A 13,269-nucleotide genomic window follows, 5' to 3' on the forward strand; every position below is an offset into this window, starting at 1 on the left:
AGATATTTATAGATGTTAGATGTAGATAGTTATAGACGTATATAGTTATAGTTATAGATGTAGATATTTATAGATGTTAGATGTAGACAGTTATATATGTAGATAGTTATAGATATTTATAGATGTTAGATGTAGATAGTTATAGACGTATATAGTTATAGATGTAGATATAGATAGTTATAGATGTATATAGTTATAGATGTAGATATAGATAGTTATAGATGTAGATATAGATGTAGATAGTTATAGATGTAGATATTTATAGATGTTAGATGTAAATAGTTATAGATGTAGATATAGATGTAGATAGTTATAGATGTAGATAGTTATAGATGTAGATATATATGTAGATAGTTATAGATGTAGATATAGATGTAGATAGTTATAGATGTAGATAGTTATAGATGTAGATATAGATGTAGATAGTTATAGATGTAGATAGTTATAGATGTAGATATAGATGTAGATAGTTATAGATGTAGATATAGATAGTTATAGACGTAGATATAGATGTAGATAGTTATAGATGTAGATATTTATAGATGTTAGATGTAGATAGTTATATATGTAGATATAGATGTAGATAGTTATAGATGTAGTTATAGATGTAGATAGTTATAAATGTAGATAGTTATAGATGTAGATATAGATGTAGATAGTTATAGTTGAAGATAGTTATAGCGCCTTGCATGAGAACATACCTGATCATCCGGAGAGCAATATCTGTTAATCATTTTCATCTGTAAGAGGTGAAAACAATAAAGAAAAGCATTTAATACATTATAAACCAGCTCTAATACATTACTGTCACATGGTCAAACCAGCTCTAATACATTACTGTCACATGGTCAAAACAGCTGTAATGCATTAGTCACATGGTCAAACCAGCTGTAATACATTACCAGCTCTAATACATTACTGTCACATGGTCAAACCAGCTGTAATGTAATTACTGTCACATGGTCAAATCAACAACAACTAACATCCTATTAAGCAAGCTGAAAGTCAGCTGCTATATCATATGAAGTCTGAATTGATGAACATGTCAGGGCCCAGAGGATGTCACAGTCTATTTATAGGTTGTTGGTCACCACAATAAAAGCCAAAAGAGTTCTGCTCCCCAAGCTCCTCTCACAATCACATCCTGATTGGACGTTTAGCAATCAGACTCCTTATCCATAATTAGGTGACGCATGGCTGAATTAAAAAAAAAACCCAGCTGTGTGGTTGTGCAGCTCAGAGCAGCATGGATGGATCTTTAGAGAGGCAGGCAGATAGATCATCAGTGTGCTAATCAAAAGGAGATCATGAAAATGAGATAGCTAAACACTAGCGAGCATGTGAGTATTTATGATGGATTACTACAAGGCAGTAATTCATTATGCTCATGAATACCTCTTTCTAGAAGAGAGGGAGAGGAGCATTATGATAGTAATGATATTCTAATAGGAATAGGAGGATTTTAATATTCTAATACCACTCAGCTCTCGGCACAAATCTTCTGTTGAGTAACTTGTGTGCATCTCAAGGTAGTATTTGGCCCTTGGGAAATTCAACAACAACAGCTCCCAGCGTGGCAGGCACCCAAAACCTGTACAGTGCCTTCAGAATGTATTCACACCCCTTGACTATTTCCACATTTTGTTGTGTATCAGCCTGAATTTAAAATAGATTACATTTAGATGTTGTGTCACTGGTCTTCATACAATACCATATAATGTTAAAGTGGAATTATATATATTTTTTTTTTACATTTTTACAAATTAATTATAAATGAAAAGTTGAAATGTCTTGAGTCAATAAGTATTCAACACCTTTGTTATGGCAAGCCTAAATCAGTTCAGGACTAAAGATTTGCTTAACAAGTCACATAATCAGTTGCATGGACATTATTTTTGAATGACTACCTCATCTCTGTACCCCACACATACAATTATCTGTAAGATCACTCAGTCGAGCAGTGAATTTCAAACACAGATTCAACCACAAAAACCAGGGAGGTTTTCCAATGCCTCACAAAGAAGGGAACCTATTGGTAGATGGGTAAAACATTTAAAAAAGCAGATACTGAATATGCATTTGAGCATGGTGAAGTTATTAATTACACTTTGGATGGTGTATCAATACACCCAGTCACTACAAAGATACAGGGGTCCTTCCTAACTCAGTCCCGGACAGGAAGGAAACCGCTCAGGGATTGCACCATAAGGCCAATGGTGACTTCAAAACAGTTGAGAGTTTAATGGCTGTGATAGGAGAAAACTGAGGATGGATCAACAACATTGTAGTTACTCCACAATACTAACCTAATTGACAAAGTGAAAAGAAGGAAGCCTGTACAGAATATTCCAAAACATGCATCCTGTTTGCAACAAGGCACTAAAGTAATACTGCTTTTTGTCCTGAATACAAACAAAGTGCTATGGTTCAGTCTGCTTTCCAACAGACACTGGGAGATTAATTCACCTTTCAGCAGGACAACAACCTAAAATACAAGGTCAAATATACACTGGAGTTGTTTACCAAGAAGACAGTGAATGTTCCTGAGTTGCCTAGTTACAGTTATGACTTAAATTGGCTTGAAAATGTATGGAAAGACTTGAAAATGGCTGTCTAGCATGATCAACAACCAAGAGCTTGAAAATTTAAAAAAAATAATAATAATGTGCAAATATTGTACAATCCAGGTGTGAAAAGCTCTTAGAGACATACCCAGAAAGACTCACAGCTGTAATCGCTGCCAAAGGTGATCCTAACATGTATTGACTCATGGGAGTGAATACTTATGTAAATGAGATATTTCTGTATTTCATTTTCAATACATTTGCAAACATTTCTAAAAACATGTTTTCACATTGTCATTATGGGATATTGTGTGTAGATTGGTGAGCAAAAAAAAATATTGAATCAATTTTGAATTCAGGCTGTAACACAAAAAAATGTGGAATAAGTCAAGGGGTCTGAATACTTTCTGACGGCACTGTGTATGTATGTATGTATGCATGTATGCGTGTGTGTGTATGTGTGTGTATGCGTGTGTGTGTGTGTGTGTGTGTGTGTGTGTGTGTGTGTGTGTGTGTGTGTGTGTGTGTCTTTCAGCGGTGTTGGGTTAAAAGCGGACATCACATTTTGGTAGGATTTTGTGTGCAATTGACCAATAAAGTAATCTTAACCTCTTAGTCCTATCAATTCAATCTGTGTTTTAATTTTTTTTACCTGTTAATACTGTAGACTTACATTCTCCAGTGTCAAATCACTGATATTGCTTGATATTGCTTGAAGCCAGTCACTGCTTTCTGCTGCAGTGCAAAATTGTAGAATATTGGTGCTCGTTCCATCTAAGGCACAGACTTCAAAGCTGTTCGACCTGGAGGGGTATGAATGCTCAGGTTATAGAAGTACAGTAGATTGAAAGCACTTCTTGAACTAATGTGGTCAGAGGGGAAAAGCTATTACCAAGCTGTTCTTTCACTGAAGTTAGGTCAGGCAGTGTTACGGTGCAAATTAACATTACAGTTCCACTGCATTCACTAACCATAGTACCTCTTGAACAGATTTCACATTCTGTAGCGTTAGTCTTTATTTTGACTGATATTTACAACGTACTCCATACATTCTGTAGCGTTAGTCTTTATTTTGACTGATATTTACAACGCACTCCACATTTTTGTAGAGAATGAAAAGTATAGAGAAATAAAAAATAATTACTTTGAAATATAATTCTCAGATATTTGATCGCATATGTGTCCATATGTCTCTATTGAGGCTTTAATCAAATGCAAGTGATATGCTTTTGTTTTACATTTTATGAAAAGTACAGACTCAGAGCTTCAAAATGGTCGACATAAACTGTAGTTGAAGGAAACATGGGAAACGTATGGTACTGAAAAACTTTATAAACTTGTTATCCCACATAAGAAACAAGTAGGAGAAAATGCCCTTTGAAAGATTTATGAGATTGTTGCATTTCCTAGAGAGCTCTTCTGTGTTTACACCTATTCAGCATAGTTGCTGCCAAGGACTGGAACGAACTACAAAAATCTCTGAAACTGGAAACACTTATCTCCCTCACTAGCTTTAAGCACCAGCTGTCAGAGCAGCTCACAGATTACTGCTCCTGTACATAGCCCATCTATAATTTAGCCCATACAACTACCCCTTCCCCTACTGTATTTATTTATTTATTTTGCTCCTTTGCACCCCATTATTTCTATTTCTACTTTGCACTTTCTTCCACTACACATCTACCATTCCAGTGTTTTACTTGCTATATTGTATTTACTTTGCCACCATGGCCTTTTTTTGCCTTTACCTCCCTTAACTCACCTCATTTGCTCACTTTGTATATAGACTTATTTTTCTACTGTATTATTGACTGTATGTTTGTTTTACTCCATGTGTAACTCTGTGTTGTTGTATGTGTCAAACTGCTTTGCTTTATCTTGGTCAGGTCGCAATTGTAAATGAGAACTTGTTCTCAACTTGCCTACCTGGTTAAATAATGGTGAAATAAATGTTGTTGTTTTTTAAATAAATAAATAGTTCACACCCTCTTAAGCCTTAGCCCCACCCACCCACACATGTAAACACGTGAGTCAGCATGGCATTGTCCTCCAGAGAGTATTCTCTCTACTAAAACACAGCTATATTCAGAGCAGCAGTGTTTTTGAGAGCTCTAGTAACACTTTTGCAGTTGTCCAAAGCTATATCTTAAATAAATCTGTGGTAGCAAATATTATCTATATACTGACCAGGAAAGCCCCCATTATTTTATAAACAGAATCCTGTGACATGACAGGCCAACCAGGACTCATCTCACGGCATGTCCAACCTCTCAATTATCTCAGCCAATCATGACTAGCCAGGAAGGATCCTTTCTTTCTCCCTGTATACTGTAGCTCAGTGCTTTCTCCTTGGCTAAACTAGGCTCATAATTCAACATTTGTATTAATATTTATAGATCACATACCAGTTTGTAATTAAGGCACATTAAAGTTCAAGAAGGCATTTCTGAAGAATGTATATATTTACGGCTCTAAAGTGAAGTAGGAACTGGAGTCAAATGCCTCATATCCTGTAACCGGTCACATATGTAATTGCTACAGCACACCCAAATTACTTCAGGAGCAAGTAAAAAAAAAACAGAACACCAAGACAATTACAAATGAAGGTTACATTATCTTTTGTTGCATGTCACAGATAATGACACTGCCACTGTAAAATGGCGTACAGATGTACGGAATACCTTTCATCACGTATATTTAATGTGATGCTTTTTGACATATCATTTTTGTGCATTTGAAATATGCTCAAGATAAATTAGACTTAGAGACAGCTGTCCAAAGTATTCAACAGAAATAGCATTGAACATGACAATAACGCCAAATCAGTTTTTCTCTGATGGTTAGGCAAATCACATTTATCACATAGATCTTATAAAAGTGTCAAAGGTTAAGCAAATCCTCCAAAGGCTGGGATGAAGTGTTAGACACCAAGCAGTGCTCATGTTCTGTAGGAGAATGTTGAGAAACATGAAGAGAATGTTCTGAAGGAGAATGTTGAGAAACATGAGGAGAATGTTCTGAAGGAGAATGTTGAGAAACATGAGAATGTTCTGTAGGTGAATGTTGAGAAACATGAGGAAAATGTTCTGAAGGAGAATGTTGAGAAACATGAGAATGTTCTGAAGGAGAATGTTGAGAAACATGAGGAGAATGTTCTGTAGGTGAATGTTGAGAAACATGAGAATGTTCTGTAGGAGAATGTTGAGAAACATGAGAATGTTCTGAAGGAGAATGTTGAGAAACATGAGGAAAATGTTCTGAAGGAGAATGTTGAGAAACATGAGAATGTTCTGTAGGAGAATGTTGAGAAACATGAGAATGTTCTGTAGGTGAATGTTGAGAAACATGAGGAGAATGTTCTGAAGGAGAATGTTGAGAAACATGAGAATGTTCTGTAGGAGAATGTTGAGAAACATTAGAATGTTCTGAAGGAGAATGTTGAGAAACATGAGGAAAATGTTCTGAAGGAGAATGTTGAGAAACATGAGAATGTTCTGTAGGAGAATGTTGAGAAACATGAGGAGAATGTTCTGTAGGAGAATGTTGAGAAACATGAGGAGAATGTTCTGTAGGAGAATGTTGAGAAACATGAGGAGAATGTTCTGTAGGAGAATGTTGAGAAACATGAGGAGAATGTTCTGTAGGAGAATGTTGAGAAACATGAGGAGAATGTTCTGTAGGAGAATGTTGAGAAACATGAGGAGAATGTTCTGTAGGACAATGTTGAGAAACATGAGGAGAATGTTCTGTAGGACAATGTTGAGAAACATGAGGAGAATGAAGAGAATGATGAAAGCACTGCAATCAACGTTTGAAATAACCAGAGCTTGTATCCACTCTCCCTGCCACTCAGACAAATCCGGGTTACAATGTTACAAATTAGCAAGGGCTGGCTCTTGGTAAATCTTTTTGGGAACCTTGATTCTTCGGTTGAAATGGCCTATAAAACTCTACAATGCATGTATCAATGGGCTTGTTATAATTCTTTGTTCCACTAAGTGGTGGTGACCCATTGGTGAGTCAGATGCAATTCTGAGGGATTCTCAATTGTAAAGTTAAGTACAAATGTTCTCGATGTGTAGGGCAGGGTGCACAGATAAATTCCCCTGTATAAAATCCCACTGGAAACATGCAGTGAGAATATACATCAAGAGAGTGATTATGATATACCACATAGCCCTTTCGAGATAACGTTATTTCAAGGAATGCAAGCTCAGTGATGGATACAGTATCGCTATACCCTGCCTGCTTGACCCGTTTCTGAGATTGCCTGGAGAGTGGAATGTTCTGCTTCAACTATCTGGATGCACACTGCAGCGTGGTCCCTCTAAAACCCAGACCGTCTCTGTGAGTGACAGAGCACAATAAAAATTCCATTAGTCCACAGTGTTCCATTCTTGTTGAGATTGAGGAGTACACTGAGGAAAAAGGACCGCAAGGGGGGGGGGGGCAGGATGTAATAAGAGCTCAGTAATGAATAGGTTAATCCAAAAAGTGGTCACCCAGGAGAAGAACTGTCTGGAATACACTGTCAGCTCCAAGTAGTACTGCGGGTGTCAATCTGTTAGTGATAGCCACATGTCCTGAAGTGGAACAAATAAGGCTCTTGGTTGACTAGTGTAGGTCATCATTGTAAATAAGAATTTGTTCTTAACTGACTTGCCTAGTTAAATAAAGGTTAAATAAAATAAAAATAAACTAGTCATATAGAGTATATTGAGAGAAATATAAAATCTAGTGGACACCCAGGATAACAGTTACCAGGAATATGCAGTGAAATCCAAGAAGAAGAAGGAGAGCTGTGATACTAATCCAAGAAGAAGAAGATGGAGAGCGGTGATACTGATCCAAGAAGAAGAAGGATAGCGGTGATACTGATCCAAGAAGAAGAAGGAGAGCTGTGACACTGATCCAAGAAGAAGAAGGAGAGCTGTGATACTGATCCAAGAAGAAGAAGGAGAGCGGTGATACTGATCCAAGAAGAAGAAGGAGAGCTGTGATACTGATCCAAGAAGAAGAAGGAGAGCTGTGATACTGATCCAAGAAGAAGAAGGAGAGCTGTGATACCAATCTAAGAAGAAGAAGGAGAGCTGTGATACTGATCCAAGAAGAAGAAGGAGAGCGGTGATACTGATCCAAGAAGAAGAAGAAGGAGAGCTGTGATACTAATCCAAGAAGAAGAAGGAGAGCTGTGATACTGATCCAAGAAGAAGAAGGAGAGCTGTGATACTGATCCAAGAAGAAGAAGGAGAGCTGTGATACTGATCCAAGAAGAAGAAGGAGAGCTGTGATACTAATCCAAGAAGAAGAAGGAGAGCTGTGATACTGATCCAAGAAGAAGAAGGAGAGCTGTGATACTGATCCAAGAGGAAGAAGGAGAGCTGTGATACTAATCCAAGAAGAAGAAGATGGAGAGCTGTGATACTAATCCAAGAAGAAGAAGGAGAGCGGTGATACTGATCCAAGAAGAAGAAGGAGAGCTGTGATACTGATCCAAGAAGAAGGAGAGCTGTGATATTGATCCAAGAAGAAGAAGGAGAGCTGTGATACTGATCCAAGAAGAAGAAGGAGAGCTGTGATACTGATCCAAGAAGAAGAAGGAGAGCTGTGATACTAATCCAAGAAGAAGAAGGAGAGCTGTGATACTGATCCAAGAAGAAGAAGGATAGCGGTGATACTGATCCAAGAAGAAGAAGGAGAGCTGTGATACTGATCCAAGAAGAAGAAGGAGAGCTGTGATACTGATCCAAGAAGAAGAAGGAGAGCTGTGATACCAATCTAAGAAGAAGAAAAATAAGGATAGCTGTGATAGTAATCCAAGAAGGAGAAGAAGAAGAATATAGATGTGAAACTAATTCAAGAGGAAGAAGATGGATAGCTGTGATACAAATCCATTAAGGATAGCTGTGATACTAATCCAAGAAGAAGGAGAGATGTGATAGTAATCCAAGAAGAATAAGGATAGCTGTGATATTAATCCAAGAAGAATGAAAGAAGGTGATAATAATCCAAGAAGAAGAAAAAGAAGGATAGATGTGATACTAATGCACAAAGAAGAAGATGGATAGATGTGAAACTAATCCAAGAGGAAGAAAATGGACAGCTGTGATACAAATCCAAGAGGAAGGAGGGATGTGATACTATTCCAAGATAAAGAATGAGAGCTGTGATAATAATCCAAGAAGAAGAAAAAGAAGGATAGCTGTGATACTAATCCAAGAAGAAAAAGGAGGATAGAATCAAGAGGAAGAATATGGACAGCTGTGATACTAATCCAAGAAGAACTGTGATACTAATCCAAGAAGAAGGATAGCTGTGATACTAATCCAAGAAGAAGGATGATAGCTGTGATAATAATCCAAGAAGAAGGAGAGCTGTGATACTAATCTAAGAGGAAGATGGATAGATGTGAAATTAATCCAAGAGGGAGAAAATGGTCGCTGTGCTGCTAATCCAAGAAGGATAGCTGTGATACTAATCCAAGAAGAAGAAGAGGGATAGCTGTGATACTAATCCAAGAAGAAGAAAGGGGATAGCTGTGATACTAATCCAAGAAGAAGAAGAGGGATAGCTGTGATACTAATCCAAGAAGAAGAAAACGGATAGCTGTGATACTAATCCAAGAGGAAGCTGCCATACTACAGTACATTGTACACTCTTCGAAAACATTTTTGTCAGCAGTCCCCATAGGAGAAAACCCTGTTTGGTTCCAGCTTGAACCCTTTATGGTTTCGAACCCTTTTGGTTCCAGGTAGAACACTTATCAAAAGGGGTTCTTCAAAATGTGCTCCTATAGAGACAACCCTTTTAGGTTCTATATAGCACATTTTTTTCTAAGAGTGTATGTCCAGGAACAGCAGAGTGTGCATAATCTGTTTACTAGTCATGGAGATAGAAATAGAACCACGCCGTAGGGCACTCAACTTCAGCATCTATAATGTGAGAGATCTGTACTCAACTTCAGCATCTATAATGTGAGAGATCTGTTCTCAACTTCAGCATCTATAATGTGAGAGATCTGTACTCAACTTCAGCATATATAATGTGAGAGATCTGTACTCAACTTCAGCATCTATAATGTGAGAGATCTGTTCTCAACTTCAGCATCTATAATGTGAGAGATCTGTACTCATCTTCAGCATCTGTAACGTGAGAGATCTGTACTCAACTTCAGCATCTGTAATGTGAGAGATCTGTACTCATCTTCAGCATCTATAATGTGAGAGATCTGTACTCAACTTCAGCATCTGTAATGTCTTCACTATTATTCTACAATGTAGAAAATAGTAAAAATAAAGAAAAAAACCCTGAATGAGTAGGTGTGTCAACTTTTGACTGGTACTGTAGATTATGGGGATAATGACGTAGATGGTGGGGATAATGATGTAGATGGTGGGCTTAATGACATAGATGGTGGGCATAATGACGTAGATGGTGGGGATAATGACGTAGATGGTGGGGATAATGATGTATATGGTGGGCATAGTGACGTAGATGGTGGACATAGTGACGTAGATGGTGGGGATAATGACGTAGATGGTGGGCATAGTGACGTAGATGGTGGGCATAGTGACGTAGATGGTGGGCATAGTGACGTAGATGGTGGGCATAATGATGTAGATGGTGGGCATAATGATGTAGATGGTGGGGATAATGACGTAGATGGTGGGCATAATGACGTAGATGGTGGGCATAATGACATACAGTGAGGGAAAAAAGTATTTGATCCCCAGCTGATTTTGTACGTTTGCCCACTGACAAAGAAATGATCAGTCTATAATTTTAATGGTAGGTTTATTTGAACAGTGAGAGACAGAATAACAACAAAAAAATCCAGAAAAACACATGTCAAAAATTTTATAAATTGATTTGCATTTTAATGAGGGAAATAAGTATTTGACCCCTCTGCAAAACATGACTTAGTACTTGCAGGCAAAACCCTTGTTGGCAATCACAGAGGTCAGACGTTTCTTGTAGTTGGCCACCAGGTTTGCACACATTTCAGGAGGGATTTTGTCCCACTCCTCTTTGCAGATCTTCTCCAAGTCATTAAGGTTTCGAGGCTGACGTTTGGCAACTCGAACCTTCAGCTCCCTCCACAGATTTTCTATGGGATTAAGGTCTGGAGACTGGCTAGGCCACTCCAGGACCTTATTGTGCCTCTTCTTGAGCCACTCCTTTGTTGCCTTGGCCGTGTGTTTTGGGTCATTGTCATGCTGGAATACTCATCCACGACCCATTTTCAATGCCCTGGCTGAGGGAAGGAGGTTCTCACCCAAGATTTGATGGTACATGGCCCCGTCCATCGTCCCTTTGATGCGGTGAAGTTGTCCTGTCCCCTTAGCAGAAAAACACCCCCAAAGCATAATGTTTCCACCTCCATGTTTGACGGTGGGGATGGTGTTCTTGGGGTCATAGGCAGTATTCCTCCTCCTCCAAACACGGCGAGTTGAGTTGATGCCAAAGAGCTCCATTTTGGTCTCATCTGACCACAACACTTTCACCCAGTTGTCCTCTGAATCATTCAGATGTTCATTGGCAAACCTCAGACGGGCACATATATGTGCTTTCTTGAGCAGGGGGACCTTGCGGGCGCTGCAGGATTTCAGTCCTTCACGGCGTAGTGTGTTACCAATTGTTTTCTTGGTGACTATGGTCCCAGCTGCCTTGAGATCATTGACAAGATCCTCCCGTGTAGTTCTGGGCTGATTCCTCACCGTTCTCATGATCATTGCAACTCCACGAGGTGAGATCTTGCATGGAGCCCCAGGCCGAGGGAGATTGACAGTTCTTTTGTGTTTCTTCCATTTGCAAATAATCGCACCAACTGTTGTCACCTTCTCACCAAGCTGCTTGGCGATGGTCTTGTAGCCCATTCCAGGCTTGTGTAGACCTACAATCTTGTCCCTGACATCCTTGGAGAGCTCTTTGGTCTTGGCCATGGTGGAGAGTTTGGAATCTGATTGATTGATTGCTTATGTGGACAGGTGTCTTTTATACCGGTAACAAGCTGAGATTAGGAGCACTCCCTTTAAGAGTGTGCTCCTAATCTCAGCTCGTTATCTGTATAAAAGACACCTGGGAGCCAGAAATCTTTCTGATTGAGAGGGGGTCAAATACTTATTTCCCTCATTAAAATGCTAATCATTTCATAACATTTTTGACATGCGTTTTTCTGGATTTTTTTGTTGTTATTCTGTCTCTCACTGTTCAAATAAACCTACCATTAAAATTATAGACTTATCATTTCTTTGTCAGTGGGCAAACGTACAAAATCAGCAGGGGATCAAATACTTTTTTCCCTCACTGTAGATGGTAGGGATAATGACATAGATGGTGGGCATAGTGACGTAGATGGTGGGCATAGTGACGTAGATGGTGGGCATAATGACAGATGGTGGGCATAATGACGTAGATGGTGGGGATAATGAGATAGATGGTGGGCATAATGACAGATGGTGGGCATAATGACGTAGATGGTGGGGATAATGAGATAGATGGTGGGCATAATGACAGATGGTGGGCATAATGACGTAGATGGTGGTGATAATGAGATAGATGGTGGGCATAATGACAGATGGTGGGGATAATGACGTAGATGGTGGGGATAATGAGATAGATGGTGGGCATAATGACGTAGATGGTGGGCATAATGACGTAGATGGTGGGCATAATGACGTAGATTATGGGGATAATGACGTAGATGGTGGGCATAATGACGTAGATGGTGGGCATAATGACGTAGATGGTGGGCATAATGACATAGATGGTGGGCATAATGACGTAGATGGTGGGCATAATGACGTAGATGGTGAGCATAGTGACGTAGATGGTGGGCATAATGACGTAGATGATGAGGATAATAACGTAGATGGTGGGGATAATGATGTAGATGATGAGGATAATAACGTTAATAGTGGGGATAATGATGTAGATGATGAGGATAATAACGTTAATAGTGGGGATAATGATGTAGATGATGAGGATAATAACGTAGATGGTGGGGATAATGATGTAGATGATGAGGATAATAACGTTAATAGTGGGGATAATGATGTAGAGAGAAAGAAAGATCTTGTTCACAGATGATTCATGTTTACATACACATCCTGGTAAAAACTTTATTCAAAGTTAGTTAGTGCCATGTTGTCAACTCCAATAACACTAATAAGGTCTCATCCTTAATTAGATAGAACTCATCAAATGGAATATCTTTAATCAAGAAATTGAGTGCATCAGCCTGTCTTGTGTTTATTATAAATCTTCCCATTAATATGCTGAAGCAGTGCCTTCATATATTATTTTTGAGTGCCAGATAATTACTTCTTATAAAATATGTCCACTCAATATTGTCTTCATTAATTAAGCCTGAAAAGTGTGATTATGGGTATCAATAATTTTAAAAAAATCATGTTTAAAGAGCACTTTCACTCTTTTCATACATTTTATTTTTATTTTTTGAATTCACAGAATCAAGCACCATAATGCATCATTTGGTATCAGGTTGTGACTAACAGCGATAATGTATTTGAGTTATAAAACTAACAAAGATATCCATTGATTACTACTTTGTTTATTTCTAAAATAACAGCTCCATTGGGGCTCTAGAGGACTGCCATATCTCTTACATCACTTCCTAGGTTCCTGCCTTTCTAGGGAGTTTTTCCCAGCCACCGTGCTTCTACATATGCATTGCTTGCTGTTT

General features: G+C 38.5%; 1 protein-coding gene across 3 annotated transcripts in view; it reads right to left on the minus strand.

The window, feature by feature from the left end:
• Positions 1-13,269, minus strand: part of LOC115172949 (gamma-2-syntrophin-like) — a 75,273-nt gene that overhangs the window by 29,085 nt on the left and 32,919 nt on the right. For all 3 annotated transcript variants that reach the window (XM_029730850.1, XM_029730849.1, XM_029730851.1), the window contains 2 exons: positions 3,238-3,367; positions 702-740 (listed from right to left, as the gene is read on the minus strand). In XM_029730850.1, the coding sequence (XP_029586710.1) occupies positions 702-740; positions 3,238-3,367 (169 nt within the window). The remainder of the gene's footprint in view (positions 1-701; positions 741-3,237; positions 3,368-13,269) is intronic.

The sequence above is a fragment of the Salmo trutta genome, chromosome 33 (genome assembly GCF_901001165.1).
Source record: "Salmo trutta chromosome 33, fSalTru1.1, whole genome shotgun sequence".
NCBI classification, from domain to species: domain Eukaryota; kingdom Metazoa; phylum Chordata; class Actinopteri; order Salmoniformes; family Salmonidae; genus Salmo; species Salmo trutta.